Genomic DNA, 14,369 nt, shown 5'->3' on the forward strand with positions numbered 1-14,369 from the left:
ACTTTCAAGGAAGTCAACGCCACGGAAAACCGAAAAGCAAATGCAAAGATAATTCTGTTGCTGGATCTAACGAACTATGTTCATGTGAAGGAACAGGCAACAGCGAAGGAAGCCTGGGACAACCTGGAGAAAGCGTTTGAAGATTCCGGACTCACTAGGCGCGTAGGACTTCTGCGGAAACTGATGAAGACTGACCTTGCAAGCTGTTCGTCGATGTCGGAATAGGTAAACATAATTGGATTCAAGATTTGGAATGGGTTGGTACGTTGCTGCTATTTGGTCTACCAGAGAAGTACAGAGCAATGATTATGGCTCCGTAAAACTCCGGAACACCGGTAACAGGACATACCATCAAGAGCAAGCTACTGCAGGAGCTGCAGCACCTTCGTCGGATGCGGCACTACTGACAAAAGGGAAGCATGGAGAATTCAACAGGCAGCAGAAAAGTGTTCAACCTATCCAAGACGGAATCAAAAGGTCCGATGTGCATTTGTTTGCATTGTGTTGTCGTCGATTGATTCGAACAGCGGCACTGTTGAAGGACCTGACGCCATCGAGCTATCGGAAAAACCGTTTTGATGTCACATGATGTCGGGAAAGCAGTTCTGGACTTCAAGTCAACGAGGTACGATACATCCCTCAGTCAGAGCTGGTAAATATCACGGCCGTCATGTGACATTGAGAAAACAGGATCCTCTCACTATCACGAGACGAAACGACCGATCATTAACTTTCTTGTCATTTTTCAATGATCAAGCACTCATGAGAATAATTCTTATGCAGTTCTGACATCAACATTTCTAACTGATTTAGATGAATTTAAGCAAGCAACCATATGTAATCGGTAGAGTGAATATATTTTTAAGATTTCCTTGGTACAAGTAACTTTAATAGCTAGTAATCACGGTGATCACAGCACTACGTGGCATGACAAAAAAAATCGATGAGATTTTGAAGAAAATCTCTGTTATCGTTTTTTCATCCGACAGAAGTGTCTCAGTAAATAGAGTTCTCCAGATGCACACAAGTCTGCGTGAGACCGCGCGCTACCTTTTTAAGTAGTTGTGATATCGCGATACCTTTTTGGTTCTTCTTCTTATTAATTTTAATATATGGATGTTGGATTTTAGTGTTCGTGAGATTGCGCTTGGAGATCTCTATATCGCGTGAGATCTTTCATAGAGTTCTTTACCACCGTAAGTATTTGTGACCAGTTTCACGAATACATGCGTTTTACTGGTTGAAAATAAAAAAAAAATAAACCGCTGTCAAGTGGAACACTTTGACACCTGATTTTATGGTTGAAAATAATAAACAAATCGATTTTACACGGCTACACTAGCTACGTTGTATGAGTGAGATCTTGCGTCGAGAAGTCAATTGAAAATGACATTTGCCAGCCCTGCCCTCAGTTATCAGCAGGCTTGATGGAGCCTCACTCGCGAGTTTGAAATGAGCCAAGCGTAGCAAATCATTCCACTGAGCTTCAGAGCTTGTGAGCGAAGGGGGATAAAATGAGAGTGAGGTTTGCTGCCATTCATATTCATGTTTTCTATCACACGCTCTTACTCTCACTCTGGGTGAACTCTGAGCTTCTTGCGTCGCAAAAAAAAAAAGTCATACGGAGTCTCGAAAAGCGTCCCTCACGTCAAATCATCCTCTCGCTGAAGTTCACTCTCCCTCTCTCTCGAGGAATTTTTGTTTACTTCTTCCATATTCCTGCCGCCACTCACTCGAGGTGAGGGCTGGCTAAACTCGCAGGACAAGAGTGTTTTAAAACCTCCAGTGAGTTTGAGGAGTTTCAGCAAGCCTGGTTATCAGTGAATCTCCTTTCCGTCAACAGGATTGTGAAGAACGGATATACCATGGTTTTTGCAAATGAAGGTGGTATCGAGGGGTGCGACACATCTAAATCTCGATTTAAAATGGTCGAAAAATCTCACACTAGCAAATAAATCTACGAAAAATCTTTTTTTCATCTCTTGCATCTAAACCCACCTCAGCATCGCTCTCCACCTTTTTACAGGAAATCTTCAAAATCTTAATCAATCGTGTTTCTATCTAGCGCGAGTGCATATCACAACAGCAAAGCAAAGAAATTCCTGCATCTTAGATAGAGTCGCCCCCCTCGGGTTGTATAGAGTGCTGAATGCGAGTGGCGATGTAGTGGCAGTTTGGCATGCTCATTAGCTGTGTCCCTGGATATCTGGCATCGACGAATGGGCCATCTGAATTTGGCGGGATTAAAGAAGATGGCGGATGGGCTGGTTGATGACATGGAACTGAGTGAAAAGACTGACAGCGATTGCAGCGTATGTGTGATTCGAAAACACAGTCGGCAACCATTCAGCAAGAAGGGTTCCCGTGCATCTGGACCTCCCGTTGGAAGTCGTACACTCGGACATCTGTGGTCCGATGGGAGTCAAGCCGTTAGGAAGAAGCAGTGTTTGTGGATGACAAGTCAAGACGGATATTTGTCTATTTTCTGCGATCAACGTCGGAAGGCGAAGTTCTGGATACATTCAGAAAATTCCAGGTGATGGCAGAGCGACAAACTGGACAGAAGGTCAAAATCATCCGAACCGACAACGGGTTGGAATATACAAACCACGAATAGCTACAATCCGGAACCAAATGAACTGGCTGAGAGGGCGAGCCTTGACAAACATTTTTGGGCAGAGGCTGTGTCAATGGCTCCTGAATCGTTCACCGACACGAGGACATGATGTCACACCTGAAGAGCTTTGGAGTGGAAAAAAGCCGAATTTGTCGCACGTTAGAATCTTCAGAACACAAGCAATGGTTCACGTTCCAAAAGCAAAATCGGAAGCATGCATTTTGGTAGGATTGGATGAAGATACCAAGGGTTATCGTTTATTTGATCTGAAGACCAGAAAGATTGTCAAGAGTCGGGATGTTAGATTCATTAACGAAGTCGTGAATTGAAAGCTGATCGAGGAGGAGGTCGCACGGTGATCAGACTGGATGCTGAAGAGACTGTGCAGCGGTTGGTACCAATTATTCCCGAGAGTGACTTCGAAGACGATGATTACGAAGAAGCGTTAAGCAACGTTAGCAGCAGTTCAACAGACACCGTGACTGATATGACGGTGCTCCAACCGCACCAAGTTTCATATCCATCTGGGTGATTGGCGTTGAGCCGAAGCGGTCGGGAGCACAATCTCCCAGGCAAGTATGATCAGTTTCTAGTTTTGACCAAAGGCTTGCCCTGTTGCCGTTTCTCACAGACTTCTCAATCTGATGTTGCGTAAGGTGCGGAGCCAATTTAGTGGATTGGCGACTCAGCAGCAGATCGACAATGTAAATATCGACATTTCAAACGATCCTGTCACGCCACAAGAAGCGATGTCGCGTCCCGATGTCGAAAAAAGGTAGCCATGCAGGAGGAGTGCGTTGATCAGCAACGGTACCTGGACCCTGGCGGAACTCCCTAAAGGTAGGAAGGCGATAAAATGCAAGTGGATATACAAGACAAAGCACGATTCGAGCGGAAATGTGGACCGACACAAGGCGAGGTTGGTAATTAAAGGATTCTCGCAGCAAAAGGGGTGGATTTTGAAGAAACGTACTCTTCCGTCGTTCGTCACAGTTCGCTGCGATACCTTTTCGCATTGGCAGCAAGATACGATTTGCGAATCCAACCGATGGACGCCGCCACCGCTTTTCCACAAGAAGATCTGGAGGAGACAATCTACATGGGGCAGCCCCCGATGTTCGAAAATCGTCAGAACCATGCGATGGTGTGTCGCTTGAACAAAGCGTTGTATGGACTCAAACAGTCGAGTTGAGTATGGAACATCAAACGTTGCTTTAATCCTGAGTTTTAGCGTTAGGCCCAAAATAGGAGCATAGGCCGAAAATAGGCTCCGTTACCCTATGTCTCGCTCAGGTTTTATTTTAGAACTACTTCACTCGGAAAACTGTGGCAAAAGAATTCAAACACTTTTTACTCTGTAAGCTATCGTGCTATCGTATAGGAACAACGGCAAAATCGTTGCCTGCAGAGCGCTGGTTATCAAAAGAGAAAGTCGATGAAGAGAATCGATCAAAGCAGATAGGACCCTTTGAAACGTTTATCTAGATTTAGAATTTGTAATAAATACCGTAAATGTAGTGTAATAACGCAAAATAAACTCAATCCTTTCTTAACGCAATAATTTCGTTGCCTGTATGTTTGATTGTGTGATCTCAAATTCCAACAAAATTTAGTGCAACTTGTTTTAAAAAAATGAAAGACAAATACAGTGGTGGCATTTAAATTAGCACAATAGGCCGATGTTCATACAAACTAGCCAACTTTGGCATGTTGCAACTCTGTTTTGTTATGATCAATTGAGCTGAAATTTTGACACCGAACCGAGGCGGGCGACACATCTAAATCTCAATTCTAGATGCTCAAAAAATCTCACACTAGCGAATCAATCTTCGAAAAATCATCTTTAATTTCTCGCATCTACTTGCATCGTGCTTCAACTTTTTGCAGGAAATCTTCAAAATTGACATATATCTTCCTTCTATCTACTCAGCGTGCGTGAAGCTAGCCACAGCAGAACACAATCTTTTCTGCATCGTAGATAGAGTCGTCCCCCTCGCACCGAACTACAATTGATTGACAATTAGCCACGGCGCATACATTTTTTTGTATGTACAATTGTCTACGCAGGGGACGGGGGGGGGGGGGGGGGTCAAGAATTAAAAACTGTCTACGTAGTTAATGAACAGCCCCATATAGAATTGATATATGGTTGCCAGCTCCCTGAGATAGGCGATGCTCGAATGGCTCTGGCTTTGACAGTTCATTTGGCTCAAAACCAGTTAGTCCGCTCCTCTCTTATACTAGACCCTATCTAGTTGCAACATGCCAAATTTGGTTAGTTTGTATGGAAATCGGCCTATAGGATGCTGCACGCTGACGTCACGAATGAACGCGATGAACCCGCATTCATCAGTTTGACATCCAGTGGTGGTTTATTTACCTATGCTTTTTAGGCTATTCAAGTGGATTTTAGGTTTTAAATATAAAGAACTAAAACATATGATATCCGAAAAATATTCCACTCCAAAAAATCTAAAAAAGAAACATTTAATAATTTTTTTCTAAGTCCATGTAAACAAACCACTGCCAGATGTCAAAAAATGTGAGGTTAAACCGACGGTGCAGCTCTCTATTGTGCTAATTTAAAGGCCACCACTGTAGCTGTATTTTCCTTGACCTGATAAAGGGTACAACCAACAGGGTATCGTAAACTAAATAAATTACAATTATCTACAATTTAAATTTCCGTAGGTACTCATCCTAAAAGAGAACAAAATCTAAATATGAAAATCGTGTAAAAAAGTAAAACTAAACTGAATTGAGTTTAGATCAATAACTTTCGACAATATTACCAGCGACATGAAGATAAAGAAGAACTAACTGTACCGAAAACCTTCATAAAAACAAGACCAACAATTGAAATGGCCTCAACTCTAAAACAACTAAAGTCAAATCAAATCCACCGATCAATGGATGAATTAGAAACATGTCAAGTACCTGCATACATTTTAGTCCCACTACGGCTTGGGATGAAATTCACAATTTTTGTTTTTAGAATTAAACTTATTCGCTGTTCTTAACCAAAAACGAATAAGCAAACAAATGTACGTCATGCTACCTAAATATCTGGCCATTTTGCTCCACATTCTATTTGTGGTTCAAATATGCGATGAATAGTCATTGCTTCATCTACTGCCACCCGGGGCTGCTCGCTAACGGACATTTAAATTCAGCCACAACACAACAGACTGCACCGCAAAGCACTTACATTTTGGATTCCTTCCCGTTGTCGTCGTCGCCGCCACCAACCGTCGAATTTTAAACACTATCGGAAGCTTGAATTGATACAATTCTATTTCCTCCTAAATTTGCACTTTTGACACACTAGATACACTATTTAACAACTAAAACATCAACAAATTTTCCACTAGTAAAACCTCGTGCTAGTCGCAAAGCTCGCCGGAACAGTTTCCAACAGTAATTTTCGTTATTTTCCTGGCGAATAAACAACCGAAACGCTCCGCACTCTCTTCTAATCACCTCGTCACAGGCCCGGCAAGCCGTCAGTCAACCACCTCTCTTCTTGGCGAACGTCGGAAGAGCAACAGAAAAAGCAAAACGTCATAGGAGAGAGTGAGAGGCGCGAATGAAGTTTTGCTCTTGTTCTTTGAAAAAACGAGCGAAAGGAGTTGCCAAGAGCGGAAGATCAAGCGACCGTTGGTTTGGTAACATTGATATTGTAAATTTCATTAAAAGTTATTTTTGATAAAATATCTCACAATTTATTATGAAATTTTAATAGTAATTGTTAAGAATCTTGACAAGCAATTTGATCCAAATAATTTTAAAGCGAAATTAAACAAATTTAATTTTTTTTAACCATAGAAGGGAAGCAAAATAAAAATAAATTCTAGCGGATATTCAATATGCGCATATTTTCCGGCGGTTTTCGACTAATTTTGCGACAACTACCGCAATATTTACCTACGTAAGATGTGACGTTTGATTATATGCAACGAATTTAAAAACCAAAACACGAACAAATAATGGCTTCAAATCTCGCTCCGAGAACAGTCAGGTCTGTGCTATTCTTAAAAATTAGGTGAGCTTTTCGCCTTTAAGTTATATGTTGCTAGGCTTTTATCATTGAGCGATCGAGCATAGAGCTTTTAAACCATGAACATATACATAAGGCATGCCAAACAAAATTAAATTTGATGGGAAATAATCTTGTAATTGCTCACCTCTTCTGAATCAAATTTAGGCCTATCTACCAAAATAGTACTTACCGTCTCTCTCTCAGTGGTTTGTGGATGTTCCAATATGTTTTGCTTCACCTTTTTCGAATACAAAATAAAATAAGTAAACAGCCGATCACAAACCGTTGCAGAATTTTTATGTTCTTCCCGTTTTCTCGCTTGCTTCGCCGGGCTACCCGTCAAAAAGAAAACTCAAAGGAAATCAACGATACCCACTCAGTATGAACTGGCCCTCAGGTGGGTACAACTGCTGTCAAAAAAGCTCCCTTCGCGGGTGGCTGTTGATGTTGTTGTTGTTTTCACAACAGTGATGTTTTTTGTTGTCATTGCGTAGCAAATGCGCAACAGTTGAATCGTGGAATAATTCTGTTGGAAATGTTAGTAGATCGGTAATTATGAATTCATTTGTCGATTAATATAATGTGCAAGCACAATAACCGGTGATCTCATTTATTGTCACAGAATTATGGTGGATTAAACGAAGAAGGTGACAAGCGAGCAGCGGTTTTTTTTTTCGTTCGTGCAGTACCTGTTATGTGATACTTCGAACATTCCATTTATTTCGGCACCTCTTCCCCCGATATCGCAACAACCCGATTGGTTGGAGTTTTACAGGCGGCTGGCTATTGGTAAGCTATTTTTTAAAGTTATTATTATTGTATCTTCATCAGATGGGATCATCCAAAATAATGTTAAATTATTGTGGTCAGTCGTAAACAATAACAGGTGGTCTCAAATCACACCCACCTGCGTTTTATTGTACCCACCGTACTGAGTACACTGGGTAAAATATTTATTTTCTAATTTTCGTTACTAATAATTTTTATTTTGTATGACTTATTATTATGTAATTTATTATTATTATTTGTATGACTTATTAATTTATAATTTTATCACTCTACATATTTTCATTTCAATCCTACAAGTTAACTAATTTTCAACTAAAATATATGTGGTACCGTAAAGTGCCGAAAATTATGGAACCCAAGATCTGATTCCGCGGAGTTTTTATTCTGATTTGAACAGAAAAAATGTCAAGTAGGGAAAATGGCTCTAATGTTGGCCTATGGATCTATGGCCCATCGCTAAAAATCTGCTATTTATCAATTTTATCTAGATGAACGCGTCATTGGTACGGAACTAATGGATATTTTTGGTCGCTATTGAACATTTAGTCGATTGCTGAATTTATGTATGGGTCCATATTAGGGGCATTTAGGCCGACATAACATCCATTAACCCTAGAGAACTACTGTGGCCTAATCGCTCATTTAGGGCCTATCGAGCAGAAAACATCAAATAAATCCATGATTTCGGCGTTACCAAGTCAATTATGCGTTTGATACGATATTTTAGATCAAAAGCTACCGAACAAAGTCAATAAGAACGCGTTATATGAATGTTTGCACCTATTATTCTCAAAACCAAATGAAGCGCTCCGACAGAATCCATTTGTATATTTATCCGATTGGCCGAAGTGAATTCAATGGCGTTTCAATGCGTTGGGCCGAGTTTAGAATCCGTAGGCCGAGTTTAGGGTCAAGAAGCAGTGTTGTATTTTTAACTATATCTCAAATATTTGTTACTCTTTATCAAATCTTACGGTACGTACCGAATGATAAATACATTTGGAAGGCATCTGCAGTGAAAAGATTAAATTTTGCGAAAAAAAAATCCACTTGAAAAATAGAGGCAAAGCCAGGTTGTAGTTAGTAGGCCCAAAATTGAATCTAAGCCCTAAGCCACAGACAAACAGACGTAACACTTTGAAAAGGTTTTTCTTGGAAAAATAGTATCTCAAAACATAGGTCCTCAGTAACGACATCTCTCTGGCTTCTCGCGGAAAACAAGCTTGCTCGCTAACTCGCAAACAATATTGCATAAAAGTTCTATAGAAAGTATAGAAACGTCAAAGTGATCCGATGCCAGCGCTGCGGCGAGTAGTTCGCGGAACTGATAATATTCAAATCAACCGTTAAATGCGTGAACGAAGATACAAAATGAAGAGATACGTCTGTTTGTCTGTGCCTAAGCGTTCACTTTACTTGCAAGGACAGTCTATTTTACAAGAAAGTCAGGAGTTTATCTGACCACATTATTGATGCTATGTACCCGGAAATAATTTCAACATGTTTTTCTTGGGAACTGATAGAAAAGTCTGTCCAGTCAAGTTAGGGTCGTAGCAGAGAATTGATCAATTCAAAATCAACAGTTGAAATGGCCTTAACTCCATTTTGTAAACAAACTTTGTAAGGCAATTTTCTCGCGAACCGAAACCATCATTCGCAAACCTAAACCACAAACGGGTAGAGGAGAATTTCCCCTACCTGTTCATTATGTAGGTTTGCCTTTACGGACTTCGGTTCGCGATAAAATGGCCTTATTGATTATCATACAACGCTTACTAAGTTAACATCCCTAATAAAAATTGTATGGTTAATTTGCTTAACGACGTGTTCTGGGTATCATCCAAACCATTTGTGGAATAGTTCAATGATTTGGGTTATCGTTCGTGTATGGTTATTTTTTATTAGGGATGCCCCCCTAAGCGGAATTTCTTCAATACCCAATAGCTTTCGGGTTTTAATTAACTTCTCGCCAGGTAGTGCTTTAGTGAGGATGTCCGCAGCTTGTAGATTACAGGGAACGTGTTCCAATTTGATTGACTTCAGTTCCACTTGCTCCTGGATGAAATGATGCCTGATGTCAATGTGTTTGGTTCTTGCTGAATAACCAATTTCTTTTTCAGCAAGACTGATGACACTCTTGTTGTCGCACTTGATGGTAATTGAATCCTTAGCGTCATGTAGTTCATCCAAGAATTCTCAGCGGCGCCGGTAGTGTAGTGGTAAGCGTGATTGCCTCTCACCACAAAAGGCCTGGGCTCAATCCCAGTCGGCGCCGCTGGGATTTTCTGAGGCATAACATCTCTGATCACGCCTTCCTTCGGATGGGAAGTAAAGCCGTTGGTCCCCGGTTCATGAGTTGATGGGTCGATAGGTAAGGTCCAGGTGTGGGAGCTGCCTTCCTGGCGTCGGTAGGTAAGACAGTACTCATCATATCGAGTGGTCACATCCGGAATTTGAACATTTTCATTTTTAGAATTTTTGGTGTTTGCTTTAGTTACTCCTCTGTGCAATGTGTAATAAAATATATACATACTATTGAACCTTATTATAAACCAATTCATTCTAGCCCAACACCAACGCTAATGGTGTTCCGCAACGGCATCCAAAAACGACCGACTGCTGCAAAGCGACACTCCTTCCGTAAAATATCACACTCTTTCCATCCCACCATGACATTCACGCAGCCGTCGATACCGACCTGTTTGGCTCATCTGATCCTAGCCGGCGTCACCGGATGGTCCCTGAAACATCTTCCCACCGGTTTTGAGCATAGCCGTTCCGCCAGTAGCGATGACCCAGTACCCCTCATGCTGATTCTGCTGGTCTTCCTGCTCGGTCATAGCTTGCTGGGAATCTTCCGCCACAGTCATCCGGAACCGCAAAAGAACCTGCGTAAATTGTACGATCTATCCGTTCTTTTGGCAATGGTTCTTCCGCTTCCACTCCTGAACACACAACTCTACCTCAAATATGAACTAGGCGATGGATCACACCTGACACCCTGTAGTTACCTGTTGATCAGCGTACTAGTTCCATTCCTAGCCGGGTGCTTCTATTCGGAACTAAGCCAACGACACAAAGGCGAATACGTAGTGACCTCGGTAGCCATCATCAATTTAACCATACTAACGTGGATCTCATTTTGCAACGAAAATTTCTGGGGCATCGGTCTAGCTATGTCCTACGGCATGAAACATTTCGCCCTACCCCGACTGGCCGATCTGTACAGTGTACCGTTCGTCGATCTCTACACCTATGGCCTAGGATTCTTCGAGATCTTTGCCGTCAACGTTGTAATCGATGCCGATCTATACCGAACCGAGCTGGTCGTTCAGTGATGGAAACCTACTGCAACAAATACGATAAAGTTAGCCTTAGACGATTGAACTGCTTATTCCAGGAACTTTTACACTAGGACTACGTAAGAGAATATTTTGTTATATTATATATTTTTTATAGATATACATGATTATTGTCGTTTAGAAGGTTGCTAAATAGCTTGATACCAATTTTTTCACTTTATAGCTACTTACCATTACTAAATAGCGTGTTACTGTTTGTAGGAGATTATACATGTACAAACGTGAAACCGAAACAAATCCAGTAAAAATAGTAAACGAAGGTCTATTCATATACAATGTTTACAACATAGCGAAAAGTCATATCTATTAGCGTATTTTTTGCAAGTTAGTATATATTGCACAATGTCTATAAGTATTCTGATTTTTTTGTTATTTATGCCGAAAATTCCAACAGTAGTAAATTCAGTCATGATGACCAATTAAACTAAATTGATTAAAAGACTGTTATATTTATATTCTGTATTAATAACAATTCATTAGGCTTCTCGTTCCAAACATTTTTTTTTTTTTGAAAATAATGTACGAAGTACGTCAGACAATATAATGCAATCATCTTACGAGGAAGATAAGTTATTTCCTTTTACTCCTGGATCTTAATAACTCCGGTGTTGGTACTTTCCAACTATTACTGTTACTCCGACTATCCCCTACTTGAAACACTATTCCTCCCGAGATTCCTCCCTATCCGGCATCTTAAGCAGGATTCACTTGATCCCTGTGATTATTATTCTGTGGTGCCAAATCTTCCTCTCTACCCTTGTGCAGCATGGACAGTGATGTTTCACTGGATACCTGGCCCTATGACTCCCTTCTGTGCTTGAAAATGAAAACGAAAATGAATTTAGTTTTACTTGTATTCAATTTCAACTGCTTACACTTCGACCATCTATTTAGAGATCGCAAATCTTCATTCAAATGTGAAATGGAAACTTCTAAATCCTTAGCTGTAATGAATAACACAGTATCATTTGCAAAAAGATTGATGTCGCAAAATCGTAAAACTCGTCGCAAGTCGTTAATATACATAATAAATAAAAAGGGTCCTAATACACTTTCCTGGGGCACTCCAAAGTTATTCCTAACGGCAATGGAAAAATAAATTTAAAAAAAAGTTCGTCGAGTTCTCTCAGATAAATAACTGTCAAACCATGTATATGCAGTACTCATAATTTCAAAGCACTTATTTTACCTAGGGGCATCCCACTCTAAACTTCATATCTAATATCAATAAAATATGTGTAAATCCCGCGTAAGTATTCATAGGTATTTTTAAGTATTTTAAACCATGGCTATTAATTTCCATCGCAGTAACACTTATTTTTTGATGACCGGTTGCTAGTGTATGTGTTTGTTGTTGACTTGTTGTTTTCGGTCGTCTTGTTTTTATACAAATTGGAGTGTATTTTCATTATGAGTATAAATTAGTATTATTTAAGTTATATTTTTCAGCGATTCAGCTTGTAAAAATGCTTCAAGGGCTGGTTACAAATAGTGATGTTTTCAGTACAAGTTTAACGGTATTTACCGATCAACTGAACTCAAAGTGTGTATTGGCTCACATTTAGGTGCACAAAGATGATGAGTATTGGTATATTCAGATATATGCGTGCATTAGCTGACCGGAGCAAAATTTGCGATGGCATGAGAGAGATAACTAGCACTTTTCTCTCTCTCTCTCTCTCTTTCCCTCTCGTACCTTCGCAAAATCTCGCCTTGCGCGTGAAACATCGCTCAGGGCGGAATTCACCTTATTTCTAAACATGTTAATTACCTAGCAGTGAATCATCTGACTACGATTTTGTTTTTGCAGTATCGAGGATCTGAAGCCGTGAAAACGTGTTGCAGGCCTGAGCAAATGCAGGAAGAAAAGTTTGTCGATCTACCGGGTGTTGAATGGGAATGATCGTGATTCGTTTCTGACCGGAAGGTTTTGGCCCTTTTGACTCTCCTTTTGAATTAACTACTGTATTGATAATTTTTAAAATTATACATAGGAAAATAAAGAAAACTAAACCCGTTCATTTAAATAATTCTGACTATGTTGCTTATACTGGCCTTTATGGTTTATAATCTACTGTAATAAGCATGTCCTGCGTTTAGACGGTGGAAAGCTACGAGATCTGCGTTTCCGCAATACACCCATATTCTCGTTTAAAATACTGTCCGGACGTAAACGAGAATATGGGTGATAGTATGGTCACATGGTTTCGTACATCCAATTATGTTCTTATCAGGCATTGTCATAGTCACACAGCGAAGAACCGAGCGAAAAAAGAACAACACAAAATTCACTATTAGATTGGTTACACAAATCATGGAACTCGAACGAGTAACAACAAAAGGTTTCAATGCCTATCAGAATTAATTCTTTCTGGTACATGGTGAACAGATTACACCGTAAATGGTCCAGGAAACTTATAGCTGTTCACGCTTCTAATCAAATTGCTAACGACTGCTAATTGTTTAACAAATTAACCAATATCCACACAAAACGCCTGACATTGGATAAACAAGCAAATCAAATTGACATAGAAACCAAGCAAATAAACTAACGCTAGATATTTCTTAAGTATTTTTAAGTATTTTTGGGTATCTTAGATATCACTAAGATTTTTATATGTATATTAGGAAAAATACAAAGTTTAGAGTGGGGTGCCCCTAGTATTTTACTCAACAAGAAGGGCCTAGAAATTGTTTCAAAAGCGCGTTCCACATAAAAAAAACAGCAACAGTCGTATATTTACGCTCCAACTTATCTTTCCACTTTGCTAATACCAAATTCAACGCAGTTTCACAAGAATGATCTTCTCGATAACAGCTGGCCTTTAACCCGAGCTTTAACCACAAGTTCTAAAATGTTTTCTAAAGTGTGCAACATGTTGATGGGACGAAACTCTTCGGTTTTAATCGTTCCAGCAACTTTTTAAATAGGAACCAGTAAGGATTCCTTCCAAATGTGCGGCACATGTCCAGTCTGCAATAATTTATTAATAAGATCCAGCAAGATGTGGCCAATGACATGAAGGCAATCTTGAATAACTCTAGCATTAACATTATCTACTTCAGCCAATTTTTCTAATATAAAGCAAATAATTCATCTAATGTAATTGGATGGAAACCTTCAAATCTACATCTACTATTAACTAGCTGCTTTATTTCGTCAGGTTCATCGACATGGAATGATTAAGCTATGAAACACTGTCGACAAAATGATCATTAAATTTAGATGCAATTACTTGTTCTGACTGTTCTAGCGTGACATTAAAAGTTATGGACCATGGTTTGCAATTACTAGGTTATAATAATGATTTCAAAATTTTCCATAACTCTTTGCTGTTGTTTTGATTGTGAATATTTATTACGCGCGATTGTGTACCTATTCCAATAATTGTCACTATTTGATCTACAAAACGTTTTGTCGAGCGTTTTGTACCATTTGTCCCTTTTCCGTTTAAGACGCAAAAGGTTCAAATTTTACCAGCTGTTCGAGTTTTTCAAAGAAACAAACAAACTTTTGCTCAACTAATTGATTGGTACGAGGATTGGTACACGTTTTCAAAGC

The 14,369-nt window shown here is 39.8% G+C and overlaps 2 protein-coding genes across 3 annotated transcripts in view; one reads left to right on the forward strand and one right to left on the reverse strand.

Annotated features, from left to right (window-relative positions):
- CycB3 (cyclin B3) overlaps positions 1–6,941 on the reverse strand; it is a 44,190-nt gene extending 37,249 nt beyond the window's left edge. Inside the window, exon 1 of one of the 2 annotated variants that reach the window (XM_065234345.1) lies at positions 6,847–6,941. The gene's annotated coding sequence lies outside the window, so the exon portion shown is untranslated. Of the gene's footprint in view, positions 1–5,825; positions 6,090–6,846 lie in introns of those variants that run through there. The other variant, XM_065234344.1, reaches the window with a different exon arrangement.
- Positions 6,942–7,278: 337 nt separating this feature from the next.
- LOC135711519 (uncharacterized) lies at positions 7,279–11,159 on the forward strand. Its single transcript, XM_065234388.1, has 2 exons — positions 7,279–7,445; positions 10,012–11,159. The coding sequence occupies exon 2, from the start codon at positions 10,028–10,030 to the stop codon at positions 10,781–10,783; it is 756 nt and encodes a 251-aa protein (XP_065090460.1). The 5' UTR covers positions 7,279–7,445; positions 10,012–10,027; the 3' UTR covers positions 10,784–11,159.
- Positions 11,160–14,369: the final 3,210 nt, after the last annotated feature.

The sequence above is a fragment of the Ochlerotatus camptorhynchus genome, unplaced genomic scaffold, assembly GCF_037179485.1.
Source record: "Ochlerotatus camptorhynchus isolate MF236.1 unplaced genomic scaffold, CSIRO-AGI_Acam_v1.1 ptg000433l, whole genome shotgun sequence".
Lineage (NCBI taxonomy): Eukaryota > Metazoa > Arthropoda > Insecta > Diptera > Culicidae > Ochlerotatus > Ochlerotatus camptorhynchus.

What these genes read in the sequence shown, in the direction of transcription:
- LOC135711519 (XM_065234388.1), top strand. Translation starts at nt 10,028, where the DNA reads ATGGTGTTCCGCAACGGCATCCAAAAACGACCGACTGCTGCAAAGCGA.